The sequence below is a fragment of the Numenius arquata genome, chromosome 12 (assembly GCF_964106895.1).
Source record: "Numenius arquata chromosome 12, bNumArq3.hap1.1, whole genome shotgun sequence".
Taxonomy (NCBI): domain Eukaryota; kingdom Metazoa; phylum Chordata; class Aves; order Charadriiformes; family Scolopacidae; genus Numenius; species Numenius arquata.
The window spans coordinates 40,156,482-40,176,131 of record NC_133587.1 but is presented as its reverse complement, the minus strand read 5'-3'; the positions used below and the strand labels follow the sequence as shown (position 1 = coordinate 40,176,131).

Here is a 19,650-nt window from a genome sequence, read left to right as displayed (position 1 = left end):
CTCTCAAGGGCAGTGAAGGAAAACAGCAGAAAGCCCAGTGAGTCTGGACAGACCCAAATGTTTTTTTAAAGGCTGCTGTCCCAGCACTGCCATAGAAGACTCCAGATCTGCTCATTCCTTTTAAAGCAGAGTAGAAGCAGTCCTTTTCATCAGTCCCTCCAAAACACATGCATATGGGTTCCTCTAAACTAGGAATTGACCCTGAGACATCAAAGCCACACAAATCATGGGCTTGTTTGCATGCTCAAGATATTGGGCATTATTTTCACTGCAGTGGGGTCTTGGATGCAGCTGTGCTTGGATAGATTCAAACACATCCTTAGATAGTGCTCTGCCAGGAATGGATCTCTGCAGAAAGCAGAACATGGATGCCCAGACAGAAGGACACATCTTGTACCCACGAGAAATGTTAAGGTAAGTCTTCATTGTTTATGCTCTATGATGGGAGGGCAGAGACCTAGTATCAGTCTTGGATTGTGCAATATGAGAAAATCTTAGAGGGTCCCTTGTCCTTACTTTGAAAGCATAGTTCTTGATGGCCTTAATGACATCGCTGAAGAGGATCTTGGAGGTGAGAGTGTAGCCATGATAAATGACGGGCTCCGAGTTAGGGCCATCCCAGCAATCCAGCTCCACACAGCGGCAGCCTTTGGTGAGGGCTCTGGAAACAAAGAAGGGACCTGTTTGGGTTCTAAACCTTCTGCTCCATCTCAAAACGAGGATGCATCAGGCACAGGTATTGCCTGGGAAGGCTGACAGGAAGTTTAGGGAATAAGGGAAAAAAGAGGAGCTTGGAAAAACAGGAAAGCAGATGGAAAAAGGATAGGATCAGGAGAGCTCAGAGTCACCAAAGAGAGCTCGAGGTTGAGCAAGGAAAGCACAGCGGGATCTGAGAAAGGAGGTAGTGAAAGTCCAAGGTAAGAATTATTCAAAGAAGAAGACATAGTGGGTGCCAGATGAGAAAGGGCACTCATGACTGTCCCCCAAGCCTTTTCCCAAAGATGGTGAAGAGAAGCGAAAATCAAGAGTGGCTGCATTGGAAGAAAGACAGTAAGACAGTCAGCTGCAGAAGCCAGGTCACAAAGCCTGGATGATGTGACCTCTTCATCTAGATCTGATAAGACATGAGAGATGAATCTTCAGAGCTGTCAGGGAGGGTGCTATGAGAACTCCACCATAGCCGGGGAGACTGCAGTTTCCCAAACAGTCTACAGACTGAATTTCCACTTGAAACTCCCGCTTCTACATATCCATATTTTAATTTTAATTTACTTTCAAATGTAGGTTCCCCCCGTACAGAGCTGTCTGGGAAGTGATCTTGTCTCTTTTACAGTAACTCCCTTTACGTTTCAGATAACTCCTTTAACTCATTGCAATAAGAATCGTTGGATTTTTTTTTACAACCAAAACATAATTATTTAATTTTAAGATACTGTAAGAGGAATTCAAACAGCTATATTAAGACAACTTGTGCCAGATTTCACTCTCTACTCTTTTAAGCTTGTGACTCAAGACAGCCATTGTTCCCTGAGAATCAGGTAAGTAATAAACAAAGACAGAATTGCAGTCATTAGCTTGCTTATAAGGAAACACTGTCTCACTTGAGAAAAGTACAGGTCATAGCACAAGTAATGTAAGGTGGTTGTGCAAGTTAGTAAAGGCCACTGCAAACATCTGGCCATGAGACATCAGACAGTAGCTGTTGTTAAAGGCAGAAGTAGGCAATACCTAATGGTCTGTCCAGGGATGCTGTGGGAGCATCTGAGGTGCTAAAGAGGGACCAGGCATAAGTTTCCTGATCACCCAAACAGCTTCATTAGCTCATGTCCCACCTCTTTTTTTGGACTGCTCCAACTAGGTCTCCAAAATAAACCCCAACATGGTTCTAGGGATAGTCCATATCAGGTGTTACTCCCAAAAGGCAGTAGAGACCATAAGCATCATGACAGTATGCATCATTTTGGCTCCTTCCAGTCCCTATACAGTCCTGCAGCTCTATCCCAGAAATCTTTTCACCTTGTAAGCTCCTTGCACTCTCTCATGCCATATTCTGGGGAATGCAACATCCCCCTCAGTGTCATGATTTGAAAACACCCTGCTGGAGGGCTGCAATCCAGCCTCCACGTGATTGCAGATATTTTAAACTACTCCCAAATGTAGTAATTATACATCTTACAGTCAGGTGGACACCACATGGGGCCCATCAGAGACCCAAGTAAAAGTGCTATGAAAAGGGGCACATGGCCAACCTGGTTTAGAAACAGCTCACCCTGATGTGAACATGGGCCAGTCCACATTACCTGGTCCCAGGGTGAGAGACTGCTTCTTGGTCCTCTTGCATCTGGCAGTATAGATGTACCCTATGTCTTCTATAAGAAACAGGTCAACCTCTCACACACACACATATTACCTGATATAGGCTTCTGTGCTGCTTGGGCCTGTGAGCTGGTCTTCCATAAGATAGGTATTGTGTGAGGATGACACCAAGTAGTGACTGAGAGGTTGAGTCATGTCCTGGTAAACTTTACGGTGAGAGGAGTTGAATATATTCCCATCATCAGACAGCAGGTACATCAGGAAACCATCTTTGGTCATGGCGTTACCCTTCTTGGCTGCCACATAAATAGACAGAAACCCCATACTGAAAATCTGACACCACCATCATCTTCACCATAATCTCCAGAGGATCTCAAAGGCAAAAGGTGCTCCCTAGGCATTTAGCTAATAGTAAAGATATTGATGCTGTTCAGACGATGATGACAGCTTCATGTTCCTGAAAATGCTTCTAAAACCCTTTCACCAAACATGACTTCTTATGACATTTACTGTCCTTGATAAGACCTTAAAAGTGTCTAAGACAGCACTTACCTCACCTGTCTCTAGAGAGCTACAGTATAAAAATCTCCATTTGAGCACTTCAAGCTTCCTTCGTGCCAACACAGAGAAGTTGTCAGATGTCTAAACATAGCCAGACAAATCCTGTCTAGATTATCCAATGAATACATGATTTGCAAAGACTAAATGCAAAATTACCCAACTTTGGGGAGAAATCGAGAATTCCCCATCTTGAGGGTCTGAGCTAGATCTCAGTCTAATCCCCAAGTCTGCAAAGCAATGTCCCTCTCCTGAAGGTATACCAGGATAGTACAAAAACAGCCTATGAGCCTGTGTTCATTTCTTGAACGTGTCCTCCAAGGTGCTCCAGACTGGCAATTCACTTAATTTCTGAGCAGAGAGTTCTGTGATTGCTCTTCCTGTTTAGAAGAGCAATCTTCTTGGCCCTCTACTCAGATATCTCATCACTTTTCAGGTGCTCACATTCAAAAATATCTGCCTCCATTTCTGCTTTTGGAGAGCAGAAATATTGGTACATGCTTAACCTTGCAAAGCCACACGAGGTCTTGGCATTTGAATAAACCATTAGAGCCCTTCCCTCAGGAATTCCATCACCCTAAAGCCAACTCTATATCAACCCCTCTCCAGCTGCTTGGTGTACCCAAGCTGAAATTGAAGAAAAATATTTTGCAGGCTCTTCTGTGCCTTACTCTCCTTGAGCTGCTAATGTTCCCCTAAAAGACTGGTGTTTTAGAAGCAGCTGTGAGGAGAAAATGACACACATAGTTGCAGAAGAAAGCAGCAGCAAAGTAATTCATAGTTCAACAAAGCAAGACCTTGAACCAAAACAGCCAGGGTTTCCAACCTACCTCTTTCATTGGGCTCATATTTCTGAATTAAGGCAGGGGCAGCCACAACAGCATCTTCTTCTTGCTGCGTCTCATAGAGGAACCTCACCAGGTTCTGGCAGGACATGAACCCTTGTTCGTCTGAGTACTTTTGGAAGATCTTGTCTATTTCCTTCCTCTCTGTCAGTATCTTGTAAAATTCCTCTATCTCATCATCCTCCAGAGCCTCTGTTTTGGACTTGTCACAGTGCTGTAAACGTAGAGGGGAGAAGGAGTGAAAACCTTCTTTCCTTCTGGCATATGCCAGCCGTAATCTGCACCAGGGCTACACAACGCAGAACACAAAATAATTGGAAACAGTTACTGGCCAGTGAATGAGAAGCACTTGGTCAATGACGATGGTTCTCATTGACAAGGCCAACAGTCATATGACAGTTACAATTATTATTATTTACTCATATTATCAGTGTGCTGAAAAGCGCCAGCCATGGCCTTGAGCTCCACCGTGTACTCTGCAAACCGTAAGTCAGAAGGACAGCTCAAGACAATCTAAGTACAAATTAAGGCTCAAGAGAAATGTAACTCCTGATCTCAAGAGGTGGAGGAATATAGGGAAACAATTAACTCAATCCATCTTAAACTACTGATAGAGATCGTGGCCTAAAATCCAGTAAGTTAAATGAAAAGGGCCTTCCCTTTGACCTCAGTGGGTCCGAGCTCAGGCCTCAAGAGACTGTCAAGGCTAGTAGTAGGGCTGCTTGCACAGACGGCACCTAAACCAACTTTAAAAAAATCCTGCCCCTTAACAGTGGTGTCCTCATCTCATACAGCCCGCTCATATCTTACATTTCAGGTAAGTCTGAAAAATGTCATTTTTGGAATGGACGCCCAAAGCCCTGCAGGACATGGCATGTCTTACTTAGTCTTTGGCTTAAGAACTTCTCTTTGTCAGGCCTGAACTTGGAACCGAAAGTGTGTACCAGGCCACTCGGGGGAGGTTGTGGTGCATTTCATTTCACCCTTGTGACGGACAAATTGACATCAGTTACAAGGACTTTGCTGACAGACAGCAACTTGTCAAACCAGAGGAATTAAATTACTTTTGGTCTTTGATCTCTTATGACAGAGCTATTGTTCTGGGGTTTATGACCAAAATGCATGTCTCAGTTTAATCATACTTATCTCAACCTAACTGTGCTAATGAGATCAGTGATGGCCATGGTGGCTTTGGCAGTGCCCCAAGCAAGATGGTAATGAGGGACTTTCATCCCCTGCAAATCCTCCACTGGAGTCCTTTGTTATCTGTTTATGGTGCACATATAAAACCAAACAAAATTATAATGGTGCACAGCATTTCACAAACTGAACCTACAGCAAAAAGTTCAACTTGTCCTGACTTCAGAATCTGCTGTGTAGAAGCTACGGGCTCATCTCAGAGATGGGACAACCTGTAAAATGCTCAGTCCTACAGATACCTTCACACTAGGTTTGAGCAGCCCAGGGACTGTCTTTTCCTTGCTGCCTTCCATGTCTATGATTCTGTGCTGTGGTTTTGGCAGATCTCACAAGCTAAGCTGAGTGTGATGCCTAGCAACTGAAAAAAGGAATATAAAGAGGGAAACCAACTGGTATGGCTACACGGATGCTGTGAATGACAGACATTCTTCTACTTAAGACACAACAGGGAAAATGACATGATATTACTTCTAGAAAACTGGCATTATAAGTGATGTGCCTTGAGAAGTTTGTTCATTAGTGGCCATTAAAGGCTGTGATGGAAATAGGACAATAGCATTGGCATCATAGTCATATTCCAGGACAGATCAGATGCACAGTATAAAACTGAGCTCCTTCTGCTTGGGCTCCAAATTAGAAAAAGAATCTCAACCCAAAATACTGTGTTTTACCTCACTTGTATGGAGTATGACCCACGAGTCCTGAACAAACCGTGGCTTGCCAGAAAAAGTCAGAACCTTTCTGACGCACCAGAAGGAATATTCAGGATGAAATGAAGTGAGCAATTAGAGGAGCTTTGCACAGTTTCTGGCCGCATTGCATATGTCTTACTCAGGTGTGTCTAAAACCTAGATGTGGACACAAGAGTTATGTGATGAAAAGCAAGACTAATGTGAGAATGTGCCCTGTAGGTCTCTCTTGAATCCTTGATCACCCTTCCTTCCTGTGACTAAATGAAGAAAAACTCACTAAGACAGAAAAGATCACCCTTTTAATATGCTGTAATGTCTCTCAGTCCATCTAAGTTTAGGCATTATGTAAACTGAAAATGTAATTGCTTTAGGAGCAAGACAGAATTTTCCTGGAGGCAATTCAGCCCACAAGAGATCTGAATTAACCTCAGAAGAGCCTCTCTTTCCAGTGGCTATACAGGAAACTTATAACAATTACATGCCTAATGAGGGTACTTCAGCTAGACGCCTGCATTTAGATGGGTTGAATCAAGGTTTAGCAATTACTTGGAGTCCTTAAGCAAAAAGAGAATTGAACTTCATCAAGTTTCCACTCCTAGAGCTCCCCTGTAACTATTGCAATAGCAGAAGAGGGTCATTGAATGAAGAGGAGATTGTGCCTCTAAAAAAAGAGGGTGTCTTTTCAGATTTTTGATGTTTGAAGATGTAGGTAGTGATTCATCTGACATGTATGAGATGTATCCTTCAGGATGAGGTGAATCGCACCCCAGTCTCTATTACTGGCTTGACCTATGGAGACTGCAAAGGAAGCGTAAGTGTTGGTGACTAGTTCCGATGTAGATGTCTGCACTGGAGACATCCAACTCAATCAGAGGAATCCTAGCTTTATTGCTATTCTTACAGGGTCTTCCTGAGCAGGGAATAAAGCATGGGATGTGCCAGACAGAATCGACCATACCTCTGGAAGATTTTGCAAGTTGAAATTCTTTAAGATCTGCTGACAACCCTCCCTCAATTCTTGCAGAGTTAGCAGAGAGAGAGAGACATCTCCATGAAGCAAGGATTAGGAAACTTGTACCTTCTTTGGGGGAAGGTCCTAGTGAGATCTTGCCAACTTTCTCTGCTAGTTGCTTACAGGAAGGAGCAGAACTGCTGTCCGGCACCCAAAACCACCCACGTGTTACTGCTGATCAGTAAAAGCATTTCTGAAACTGCACACCCATGAATTCAAATCCTGTTTCAGACAGGATGGAAGCTTGGAAATTATCCATGTGTTTTATCTCACCTCAGCAGGAAGGCTTCGAAACCAAAAGCTTAACAACTGAGAAATTTTCATCCCTTTCTTATCTTCCAATAGGTTCAGCCAGCAAGCCGAGTCTTGAAAATTTAGAAGTGTTATGTGTCTGACCAGAATGCCTTGGGCTATTAAATCAACCAGGCTGGTCCAGGCTTGGGTGCAACGTTATGTATCTATCATGAATCTGGGTTTTTTTCCTAATTTGCACTTTCGTTTTGTTTACACCTGTCACTTGGCACCCTTCTCCTCTGAGAAGGTGAGGATATGGGTTCATAACTGTAACCAAGCTAATTTCAGTCAGACTTAGGCATTGACATGTGGTTGTGGCACACAGAACTCCTGAAACACCTGGGACTCAAAGTGCATCTCAGCTTCTCTGAATCCTAACAAAATTGGGCATCAATAGTAAAGAAAGACGTTAACACACCTTCATCAAAAGCATTGTGCTGGCCTAATTTAGTTGTTAGTGGGAATCTGCTAAGCACCAAAAACCGAGAGTCCTTCCTTGCTATGAGAAAAGATGCTAGGAGTTCTCTTTAGCTTAGGTCTCCAACCAAAGCTGAAAGCTGTGGGAGACCTTGACCTCAGCCAACAGCAAATAGTTTATCTGCTTGCTCTCATTACCTGGAAAATCTCCTTGGCATGATAGTCATCGACTTCAATGTTCACTTCTTTCAGGAAGTTCTTGAGCTCTTTCAAGCTCATCTTGTTGTCTTTGTTTTTATCAGCTTTCCGCAGGCAGGTATGAATCCAGCTGCAGGATGATGTAAGGAAATCTTTCCAGGTCAGTGCCTAGCCTAAATGCCACCCTTCTGCTGCCCACAGTGGGGGGGAAATCTCTTCTAAAGACTCTGAACCACCCCTCCAGCTGCTGTAAATCAGCAGGCTACCATTGAACAGCTTACATCATCTCACCTTCTGCTCTGAAAGAGCAAAATGGTGCTTTGGCAGAAGCAAAATGTGCTGTAATAAAAGTGATCATGACCTGGGAGAAGCTTTTCACCATCTGGCCAAGGCTGGATCAGCTCTCTTTACCCTGTAGGAGTTTCTCACCACAGCCAGAAACAGTCCTATTCCTCTTTTATGACAGAAAGTGCATTCTGCTCCAGACTGTTAAAAGGGGATAGAGGAAGGATGAAAAGAGCTCCCAAGTGGAGCTTGGTAAACTCATTGTTATGGATTTGATCAATATGCAGTACATAAGGTGAACACTGAACACAGATTCTCCAAAAGAAGCATTAATATTAATTTTTGGACTTACCTTCAGCTTCAGTATTTTTTTAGGGACTTCTACTTGTATGTCTTAAGAACTTTGTTGTGAACAGAATCAAACCAAACTGTGTGGGTCTTGGCATGAAATGCGCAGGGCCTATTACTGTATCGTACTGTGATAATAGTTTATAAGAGCTTGGTTTGTAGTACCTTCAGTATATCTATGGATCTGGAGTAATTACTACAAAAAATGAACTTTTTAATGTGAATCAGCCAGATAATTTGATCTGGGTCTTCCATGTTCTTTCAGTAAGAAAATTTTCTCTTGGGAAAATAATGTTAGACAGTTCAAATAACTTGCCATTTTAAACAATAAAAACCCCATGCTTTTAGCATCATGGAACTGACTCTCTCTAATTTGCTTTACTGTCAAATAAGAAAGGTCATCCAGAAAAGTCTCCTATTTTTCAACAGAAAAATGATTGCAGTAGCAATTTGACCTCCACAAATGTAACATTCCATGTCTTGCATATGAAGCATAGCTTCAGACTCTTTCTGAAAAAATATTTTCAAAACGCCTAATCTGAATGTTAAGTAGAGTAAACCTCAGGATTAGCAAATTCCAGCTGAGGCATACAGTACCATAACATCTTAACTAGGTCTTTCAAAATAACCCCCAAAAAGGGCATTAACTGATAGCCTTAGGGGCTATAGACATAACCCTGAAACAGAGTATTCACCACAGCTAGCACTGCATTCAAATATTTCCGAACTATGGAGATCTGTGTAAACTGTTTGTAAGTATTGTTTGTCTCATGGAAAGCTGAACTTTCTGTCTTTAAAAATCTTGGCAGGTGCTTAGCAATGACCTCACACCGCATCCGTCTTAGCCTGGTAATATTAATATTCCCCTTCTCTAGACATGGAAACCAAAATAAAGAGAGGCTACATTTCCCCAGCTCCCAGAGACACTTCAGGGCCCTAAACCAGGGTGTGGCTTGGACTGATTGTTCCCAGAAAACCAAGTTCAAGTCATGAAGCTCCTAGAGGCTGCACAACACCACCCACCACCAGCTGTGCTCCGAAGAGCATCTGCTCAGCATGTCAACAAGGTGCCAACAGTGGTGCCACCCATTCATACCCAGCTCCGGCACCTCAGCTCCCCTTCACGTTCTCCCCTAAAAGTATAGGCAGGAGTAACACGCAACTCCAGTGAGCCAAGAGGAAATCCTGTCTGTCACAGCCAGAGGTGAGCAGCTGGGTTGGAGAACACTAACTGTGTGTAGAAACTACTCTTTTTGTTCTAACCACTGCAAAAAAACACCTTTTTTAAAAAGTCTGCAGTCATTCCTACTGATCATGAGCACCCAGAGGTCATGCCCATATCCAAAGTTGACTCTGGAAGGCAATATGTGGGCACTAAACGCATCTGCAAAAGAGTATGCCCAGGTCTTGCCTGGGAATGGAGGATGCTTTCCTGTTATATCCCTCCCAGGGGGGCTGAGCAAGGTAGGAAGGGAATCAGAGAGCTCACAAAGAGCAAGCAGCGAAGAGAGAAAAAAGAGACTACAGACAACTGGGGCCTCAGCCTGAAACTGTTGTTTCAACAAACAGCAGTGTTCAGTCCCCAAAACACCCATGCTCCCCACTTGGACACCCTCAGGTTTGAGAGAGCTTAGAGTTGGATGAACTAAGCATTTCAGCTTAAACTCTTCTCATCTGATACAAACACCATTTTACAGCCCTGGTTGTAGGTCTTCTTTTCACCTTATGCACATGTTTGGGCCTGGGTGGGCTAGGACTAAGCTTGTCCCATTCCTGTGTACATCGAGGGAGAGCCTGCCTCCTGCCTCTTATTTTTAAAGGATCTGCCAGCTTCAGGGCTACCAGCTTTCTCTTAGAAACCAGAGAGCGATGACTGAAACTATCTGGCAGATATCCCATGAATGTACTCAAAACAGAAATGCTGCAAAACTTCTGGTAAGTGATTTCCAACCAGAAGAAAAGCTCATACATAAATCCCAGAATCGAAGCAGACGGTGCCACACTACCCAAATGAAAAGTCCCCTGTATTTTCTGGTCTAAAGTCTTCCCTGCACACATATCCGCAATATTTGCTAAATAACCTATGCCAGTTTGTTGCAGGGTTGAATCTGAGGCTTAATAAAACAGTACTGTATGAATAAGAACATCAGGCGTACTCACGCAAGCGTGTGGGAGCTTTATCTTTGTAGGAATACAGGACTGGAGAGGGCACATAAGACACTAAATCAAGTCCCTTGCTACCACAGGCAACTCCATCATCTTATAAACTGAATAAACCCCATCTGAAACCAGCAAAGTTTTGGCTTTCAGTAATTGTTTTCAAGATCTTGCTCATTCCTTACTTGCTTTGCAAGGTTTTGGAGGCTGGAAAAGACTGCAAGGCAATTCTCCAGTCATGGGGGGACAGGCAGGGGACCCAACACTTCTCCTCATCTACCGACTCTTCCCCTTCTGTGCTCACAGATGTGGAGAACACTTCTGAGGTTTAAGGCAGATCTGAGTAAGCCCACGCTGCCAAGCAAACCCAGTGAAGACAGACTAAATTTAAAATCCTAGGCTTTAATTAAACATCATCAAATTTCAAATGAGAAATCATGCTGTTCTGTAATTCCAGGTTACGTTAAACGGCCTCAGACAATCGCAGATTGGAAGCTAGCACTGCACGGTAATTACTCTTCCAGAAATATGGCTTGCCTACCCACACTATTTAGCTTCGATTCTGCTTTCCAAAGACAGAGAGGCACTTTTCCACGCTGGAAATTTACAGCCTTCTTCCCTTGCAAATGTCATTGTTATTTTTCCCCCCTTAGCAATCTTGTCTCTTCCTATGGAGAAGCATTTCGGCAATATATTCAATCTGACACGAGCCAGGGACAACCTTCTGTGGCCCAGATCTTCCCCACACTTAGCACTTAAAAGGAAAACTGCCAGGGTGCAACATTTCCAACAGCACCAAAGTTTAAAGATTTCAACTTGTGTAGGGACTGCTCCCTACCACCACGGACACACAACTGATAACATGGCTGAGGAATGACCTAGAGCTTGAAAAAACATCCAAAAAGACACTCATCGTGCAGGAGACAAACACAGCATCCCATGCACATCAGAACTAATGGAGCCCGATTCCTTTAAACGAACAGCACTACGGTTGTGCAAATGCTTATTAGACTTCAGAGAATCCAGAGAAGAGTAAAGCCTGATGAAAGCTCAGCATTTATGTGCCATCTCCTTTATCATCAGTACGTTATTACCCAGCAGGGAACCCACATGGAGTGAAGCCTTGACTGAGGGCAAGACTCCCTGGTGCCTGCTCAGGCTCAGATTCCAGATCTATGATTTTCCCCAGCTGAGGATTTTGCATCTCCCCTTCTCTCCACAGATCCTTTGATGTTGAACAAGGCATGAAGCTCACGCAGCCTTATCTCACTCAGAGCGCTATCTGGTTTCCTCTCTGATAGCTGGATGCCTATCTTTGCAGAGCTTAAAGGAACTTAATACTTTATGACTGCTGTGGCTCTGTCAAATCAGGGTGAAATCGGCCAACAGGTTCATATGTCACAGTTAGGGCCTCAGATACACAGGGACTGCAGAAAATCCATCAAAAACTGCACTCACAGATATTCTCTCTTTTTATGTGGACGTGAGACCTGTGGTCACAAAGCAACTTATTGAGTGAAATGCAGCCCCAGGGAAAATTCCCTGTGAATTCAGCAGAGCCAGGATTTCACCCAATAACTAACTCACTCTCCATTTCACAACTAATTCACTCTCTTTTCCTGCTCTGCTACTTTTCCCTTCAGGTGTCTGCACTGTCACTAGAGCAATTGCAAATTCTTTCATGGGCAAATCTTCTGCCCGAGCTGAGGCAAATAAGGAGTAATTTCACTTAAAGTCAGTGGAGCTACCCCAGAGTAAATTTGGCAGTGAGAAGAGGAGAATCAGTTCCCTCGCCTTGTATTACTGAGAGACACAGTAAACAGTACAGGCTTTTCATGCCTTGCCAAGAAGTGCCTGACCTGGAGTTTACTGCAATGCAAGTGAAACAGACCCCTGAAGAATACAAAAAATAATGATTGTTTTATCTGGAGCTCCCTGAAAGAGGCAATTCTTTGCTTAAGGAGCTATGTGAAGCCTGAATCCACTCTTGCCTGTATGACTGTAAAATGGGGGGGAAAGGCATTAGAAACCAGGGAGTTTGCCCCCATGCAAAATCAGAGCGAGAGAAAACTCAGTGCCCAGGGCCAATAGGAAAAAGGAGCGTTAGTCTACTATCTCCACCCACAGAGAAAGACAAGTGCATCTTTGTGTGTGATTAATCACTTCATAAGGCAAAGGATACTGTTGGAGTTTCTCTTTCTGGTTCATGGAGTTGCTGTGGGCTATGATTTTCCCAAGGCCGGAGATCCAGTGGTTGGCATCATCCTCTGAACTTGCAATGAGGTCCAGGGTTTTCCGCTGGTCTTTGAAAATGATGGAAAAGCAGCGATACTCTGGGACATCCTTGGCGTATTTTTCCATACCTTCTGTTTTATGGCCTGACCTCACATCCCGAATATCTTCAATGGAGACTGTGGAAAGAAAGCAGAGCCTGCTGTCAGCAGGGGTTCAGTCAGCCTTATCTATACTTGGTGAGGGATATTAAGAAATTAGCCTTTCTCCTTTTCCTGTAACCTCTGTAGGATTCCCTTTCCCCCTTCCCCAAACTTTGGTACTAAAGAAAGCTCAAATCAAATGGAGCAGAAAGAGCAAGAAAATTAAAACAAAACAAACAAAACAAAAAACCAGCCTCTTTCCCCATGTCCTTCATTTAACAAAGAAGCAGAATTTGTACTAGATGCCATACTGTGATACCATGTCTACGAAATACCAATCACTGCCAAAATTTGGTTCCAGTCCTTGGAGCATCCCCCATTTGATCTCTGCCCCAATCTGAGAGCAGGGAGAGCAGAGCTGTGCCTACCTGTGAACATCATCTCACAGGAAAATAAGAGGTGACTTCAATAAGAGCAGGGCAGGGACCAAAACAGCCATTCTTTAGTTAGAAAAAAAAAAAGTGAGACGGTAAAATTTAAAATCCCATATACTCTTCTCAGTCACACTAGTGCAAACCAGGGAGGCAAAAACCAAAGCTTCATAGCAGTTCGTGTCCCCTGTACTTCATCCTCACCCCTGTCAAGGGTAGACTTGATCCTCTTTGATGTTAGAAAGGAAAACACTGCTTTCAACACCATCCTTCTCCATTTCCATCTCTCCCCTTCAGCTAGTGGAAATGAGCCCTGAAGTAGCACCAAGTTTGCAAAATGCACACACAAGACAATCCAGAAAGAGCAGTGCACTCAAGAGACTATGTTATTAATCAAATGTGAGTAACAGAGACACCCCGACATTGCCCCCGAGAGCATGCAGATGCCCTCAAACTGTGCCGAAATCCAGCAAGCTCCCAGCAGCATGCACAGGTTCTTTTTGTCTTTCATGGAGTTGATGGGCCACTTAATAAATCTCCAAAGGACAGAGAGGAAAGGGCAGAAACTGCTTATTTGACTGCTGAGAAACTTAACGCTGAAGAAAGGTTAAATACACGCAATAGATGGCAAAAGTTTGCAGTGTTGGAATCCATAACTGAGAAAGTTTCGTTGCATTTTCTTGGGTGGGAGACAGACCAGTTAACATTTTGTAAACATCTACCAATAGCATCTCAGGGCACACACAGAAAATACACCTGAGAGATACTCAGCCATCTTCCATAACAAGCATGCCAAAAAATAGATATAAACACAATAATTTGGGCAGGGAAAATGGCATAACTTTCCCTTACCTTAAAATGTAAATTATGGGTAAAAATTATTTCCTGTGTCACAGATGTGAGATCCATTTAATTTGTGCTTATCTTGAAAAGCAGTACATGAGTGTAAAATATCCCCACTGTTTATCTGAATAGGAGAAACTTGCCTTTAAACATCCATTTTATCTGCTCCTTCATTTAAATTGGTAAAATTTCACCATTAAAGTGCTCAGTTCATTCAAAGTCAACACTGCAGAAAAACACAACTCAGCACCCACCCTGCACGTTTTTTAGCATGGCTGCCCTGGGATAATCCAAAATTCATCAGATGCTCTTTAGAGTTTGAAAACATTCCTTTTTTTTCCCAAGACAGTCATGATAATGCTCAGCTGCTGGGGAAAAAAGAAAAACAAAAAAAAAAGCAAACAAAAAAAACCCCAATACCCAAAGCTTCAGTCTTAAAAAATCAGTGACTATCCAAAACGAACACTTGACATTTGCTTTTCACTCCCAACACACGTTGAGGTGGGTCACACAGCTTCCACAGCACTTTGGTGGTTTGGTTCCCATACAAGAGCATACCGTGAGGACCTTCCTGGAGCTGGCAAAGCTCTTCCCTGACAATTATGAGCAGTTATCTTTGTGTGGTCTTTTATTATCACGTCGTAAAGGCCAACAGTTGATCAGTCAGAGGGCAGTGGAGGAGATGGTTGGGTTGGGATGGGCTGCTGTGGAATTACATTATCTGGCCAATTTACCACAGAGTGAAAGTCTATGGTTTTGAGTACTAAAACCATCCTTGGAAGAGAAGGGCTGCAATTCTCTTGCAGCTGGGCTGTCTTTCTGGTGATTTTGCCCATTAACTAGGACATTGGGCAAATGACAGTGATTGTGCCTTAGGTAGAACTACACCCTTTACTATTAAGGGTGAAGTTCTACCTAAAGGTAAAGGTAATCATGTTTGGACAGATTCAGTTCAGTCAAAAAGTCTAAATTTTAGTTAGGCTCCTTTTCTAGCCAATGGGGGAAAAAAAAGCATCTTTTGGAACACAAATGTTCTGTCCTATTTAGACAAAACTTTAGGATAAGTCATACCCTTAATCCATGGCTACAGTGGACCCTCGACCAAAAAGGAAGCCCAGGCTGAGCATCTCAGATGCAGACGTGTGCCGTGCAGATGTTTCAAAAGTAGGTGATTCTCCTCCACCCCCGTCTCTTCTCGTCATGGCTGTGCAAGTGGGAGGATCATCCTGTTGTTCCTCATCACCTGCCAACTGCTCACCACGGCTTGGCTCATGAGAGTTATTGTCCCTTCAGAATGGCTAGCTAGTCTGCTTGTGCAATCAATCCCTAAACTTTGGGTTGGCAACGGCCTAGTGTTTCCAAGACTAGAAAATCTGATGTGAAATATTGGAAATTTAGAATGGATTCTTTGGAAACCATTACCTGGCAAAGTGAATCCACTGGAAACGAGAGCTATGTGGGAGGAAAAAAAGATTGAAACCCTGTGTCTGGAAGGGCTGCCTTGATCTCTTTGGGGTATGCTGAGAAAAGGATGGTAGAGGGCACAGAGAACCTCAATGCAGAAAAGGTACAAGGAAGGCTGAAAACCAGGATTGTTGTCTACTGTAGTCACACGAGAGACAAGGAGAGAAACTATCAATGCAGGAACTGTTAAAAAAGCAGAGTAAGGGAGGATACTTTTTAAAGCTTTCCATAGCTTGGTCATGTGTACTGCTTTCATCTATCATTAAAAAAGCTGAAGCCAAAGGAGTCAACCTAAGCCATCTGCAAATGTTATCTCTTTTCTGGAAAATCTTAACCCAGCATGAGTACATTATCAGCTGCTCCCAGACAGCGAGCGTACTGTATTAGCAGTCCCCAACTAACTCTGTGCTCAGCTGAGCTATCTGCAAGGAGAAATCAGAAATAACTGGGGGACAGAGACATTTCACAGCAGAGGAACATTTAGAGCAAACACCTATCAATCACGTATCCCTGCAGCCTCCCTGTTCCTTCCCCATCACGCCACAGTGGGGAGGTAACCACAAGAAGAAGAGAATCTGGAAAGTCTGCATCTACTTCTCCTGAGTGTTTGCGTCTGCTGAGGAGGTGGTTTGTGTAAAGCCCAAAACATGAAGCACAACACAAGGAAGCCTGTGTCCTTCCTGGCCTCCAGACATCGAGTCAACCAGGTTACATCCTGGTCAGTCTTGCTGGCTGTTGTGGATGCCGCTCAGCCAGTGCCACAGCCAAAGGCTCCCCACTGACATGGACATAAAGCAGCATTCCCTGGAGCCAGTGACACTACTCCTGTCTGAACTAGTCTCGGGGAGATGTTGAGAACCTTCTTTTTAATTCTCCTTTCAGTTTTCATCACTGGATACTGCCCTTGAGCTCCTCCCTTGCTAATTCTCAGCCCAGTGCCCTTCTGTTTCACCCGTGGCATTAGCAGGCAGGTATGAGTCAGACCTGCAGAATGCAAGAGGCCAGGTTTGATAGCCATGATGTTCTCAAGCAAGCAACATGTATCGTTTGGGTGTCTCTTTTGATTTGGATTTCTCTCTTCATGGCTTTCAAGGAGCTTGCTGTTACACTTGCAAGCTCATCTCCTCACGCAGAAGGAGGAGGAACACCTCTCAAAGGAAAACAAAAGCTGTGATTCACACTGATGTACCTGTAACCAGAGTCAGAGAGTCTGCAAGTACCCAGGTCCAAAACAGTGACCCACAAAACCTTGCTGAGCGGGTGCAGGGTGCCTCTGCATGACCCAAAAGCTCCCCCATGCCCCCAAAGTTAGTTTCTGTCTTCAAGTGACCCTTGCACAACAGGCTGCCCACTTCCCTCCAGCAGGACCTGGGCTGGCCTGACCACCCTCCACGAGGTGTCCCCAGGCGCACCCCATGGAAGGATATCAGCCCTACGTGCGTGTGGAGAGGGAATGGCTATTTGTGTGAGAACCATTCCTGCAGAAGGGAGAGGGACACAAACTCCATCTCCCTTTCACCCTAAAAGCTGTAACCCCAGAGCTTTCAGGCTTCAGGAGCGCATCTGAGTCACATGTATGTCCTGTAAGCCATTCGGCAGCCAAAAATACAAGCGCTGAGGGGCCAGAAGGACGAGCCTGACAAGGTGCCTAACGATTAGAGCACTTGTCTCAGAGAAGAGCCCTGGCCACTGGTCTCTCCATCTCTTCTCCAGTCACTGCTCCTAAGGTGAAATGTCAAGACTGTGCTGGGAACATGGAAGGTAATACACTTTGGTAATCCTAAAGAATACAGGGGAAGGAGGAACCGAGGCAGAAAGCAACCACCCTTTGCCTTCCTCCTGTTTGAAAGGCAGCCCTTTGCGAGGAGATATTTTTTCAAGTGTCTTACACCAAAGAGAGAGAACAAGGAACTGAACCCGCAAACCCCTGGGCATGTGAAGAACAAGGACCAAAACATGCTTCTCCTTCCTTATGCCTTGGCTGATAAAGAGTGAGAGGAGGGCCAATGTATAGAGACTTGGAGGCACTGCCAAAACAGCTGGCCTTGAGTTACTCATGAGGGGAGGGGGACAGTTTTTTCACTCTGGGGGAAATACTCCTCAGATCCTTCCCTTTCCTTATCCCGCCTCCCCATCATTAGCAAGTGATCTCTGCGATGTGGCATTCAGTCACATTGAATTACATCCCACTCTAATTGTCTCAATAAGTCACTTCTGTTTACTCTCAGGAAATGCAGATGAGGAATGTACTCAGCTGTTAATCGCACCGTATTTGCCCACAATACTGCTGAGAGATCAGACCTTCACCAGCTGCAGCTCAGCCAGGCTGGCTCAGCATCTTGTCAAGAACAGATGAAAGCTGCTACCTGACCCCAGGACTGCTCTGCCAGCCAGGATGGCTACGGCGAGACCACACGGACTTCACAACATATGGAGCACATGGGGTAAACGAGCACTGCCTGCTGCTTCTCTCTTTGGTCTCACCCCAGAAAAAGCAGTTTAGTTGATTTCGGCTTCACCACAGGCAGCTGATGCTAATGGCCAAACGCTGTTGTGATCAGGACCTTTGTGATCAGCAGGAGCTGGAACACTGTCAGCTCCCTGGACTGAAAACACCAAAGGCCATCCATCACCCTCATCGCTGAGGGACGCTTTAACATAATGATTCAAGGCGGGGGTTAGCATGAGCCCCGCCGTGCTGTGCCTTCTGAGGCCTCACCGTGTTGCTCTCTCACCTCCGTGTGTGTGAATTACTGCAGGTCCCAGCTGCTGATTCCTCATCCCTTCCCTTCTCCTCTCCCCCTCCACCGACGTGCTCAGAACGTTGTTTTAACTTGAGATCTGCTGCACAGCAGCCTGCCCTCCTTGCTGGTGCATGTCACCAGCTGACAACCAGTGATATAATGCACATGTAATTTTACAGGTTGTTTGGAAGTACCTTTTAATACAAGACCTTTTACCCAGTCTTTCTGTCTGCCCATCACAGCTTGGAGCGTTGATGTAAATAGAGTGATTTGTATTTATATTCCTTCCACACATCACAACCAGGGCCCTGCAAACTATTTCTGTAACTAGTTCCTACTTCTCCTGCCATTACAGTGCTGCTAAATCTGGATCTAAGGCTCTCAACACGTCTGTCTTTGCATTTAACATATGCTGTGGAGAATAAGGTCAATATTTGTCAGCACACTGCCTGTGATGAAAACAGTCCCAGCAACGCATGCGGTGGCCCAATTCAAAATTAAAATGAAAAACCAGGCAGCTCGGCATTTGAAATGACTTGTTTTATGGGTTGAGTGATTTTGATAAAAACTAATGAGACCCACAGACAGACGGTTTTGTTTTCACAGCTGACGGCTGCCTTGCATAACACATTCACATCAGCAAATATTTTTCCAGGGACAAATACATATCCGACTGTGAAGCAATGATTCCTAAAGAAACTGCCCAACCAGCTCCAGAAGGAAGGTGCCGGTGCAGTCAACTGCCTGCTGCTTGTGTGCGGGTTCCTGAGGTTTCTGTTGACTTTAGGCACTTCTCAGGAAAAATATATAGTTTTCACTTCTTGACTTGAGCAAGCACAGAGCGCTGTCACGTCCTGTCTGTTCTTCTGCAAGAAAGTTCAGGGCATTAATTCAATGGAGACAATCATTCATTCTTCCACAAAAATGGTACGGTATGTTCTTCGCGTGGCATTTAAAGGCCATTCTTAAATTTCACAGGAACTCAAAAACGAAGGAAAAAGTTTTCTACTGGACACTGGTGGTAGGCTATAAACATAAAGCTTTTGTGCTATGTTTGAACCATGCACAAATATCCTGTAATTGAGCTGGAAGTCAGAGGAACTGGAACAAATTCTGTGCATTTTTAATTAATCGTTAGATAAAACTATCAATTCCTTTAAATAATAATACAATCATCACTTGCAACTTCAGTTACAATCACTTCAGTTGCAACGACTGAAGTGAACATCACTTCAGTCGTGCAAATGAATTTAGCTCACCTCTGTAAACTGTCCCCAAACTGAACCTTTTAACCAAAGTACAGAAAAAAATCCCAACAATAGTAGTTTTTAAGTAAAACTTTTGGCCAGAAATGGAAATATTTCAGCCAAAACTCCTAAACTTCTTTCTTGACTACACTGCTGGTGACTCAACGATGCACCCCCCCGTGAGTCATCCTTGGTGTAGAGTGTGAAGCTCGCTCACAGCTGTC

General features: G+C 44.2%; 1 protein-coding gene across 2 annotated transcripts in view; it reads right to left on the bottom strand.

Annotated features, from left to right (window-relative positions):
• The window catches only part of PLCD1 (phospholipase C delta 1), a 53,634-nt gene that overhangs the window by 15,787 nt on the left and 18,197 nt on the right, over window positions 1-19,650 (bottom strand). For both annotated transcript variants that reach the window (XM_074156930.1, XM_074156929.1), the window contains exons 3-7: window positions 12,505-12,733; window positions 7,533-7,662; window positions 3,705-3,933; window positions 2,411-2,612; window positions 517-661 (exon numbers count right to left, since the gene is read on the bottom strand). In XM_074156930.1, coding sequence (XP_074013031.1) covers window positions 517-661; window positions 2,411-2,612; window positions 3,705-3,933; window positions 7,533-7,662; window positions 12,505-12,733 — 935 coding nt within the window. The remainder of the gene's footprint in view (window positions 1-516; window positions 662-2,410; window positions 2,613-3,704; window positions 3,934-7,532; window positions 7,663-12,504; window positions 12,734-19,650) is intronic.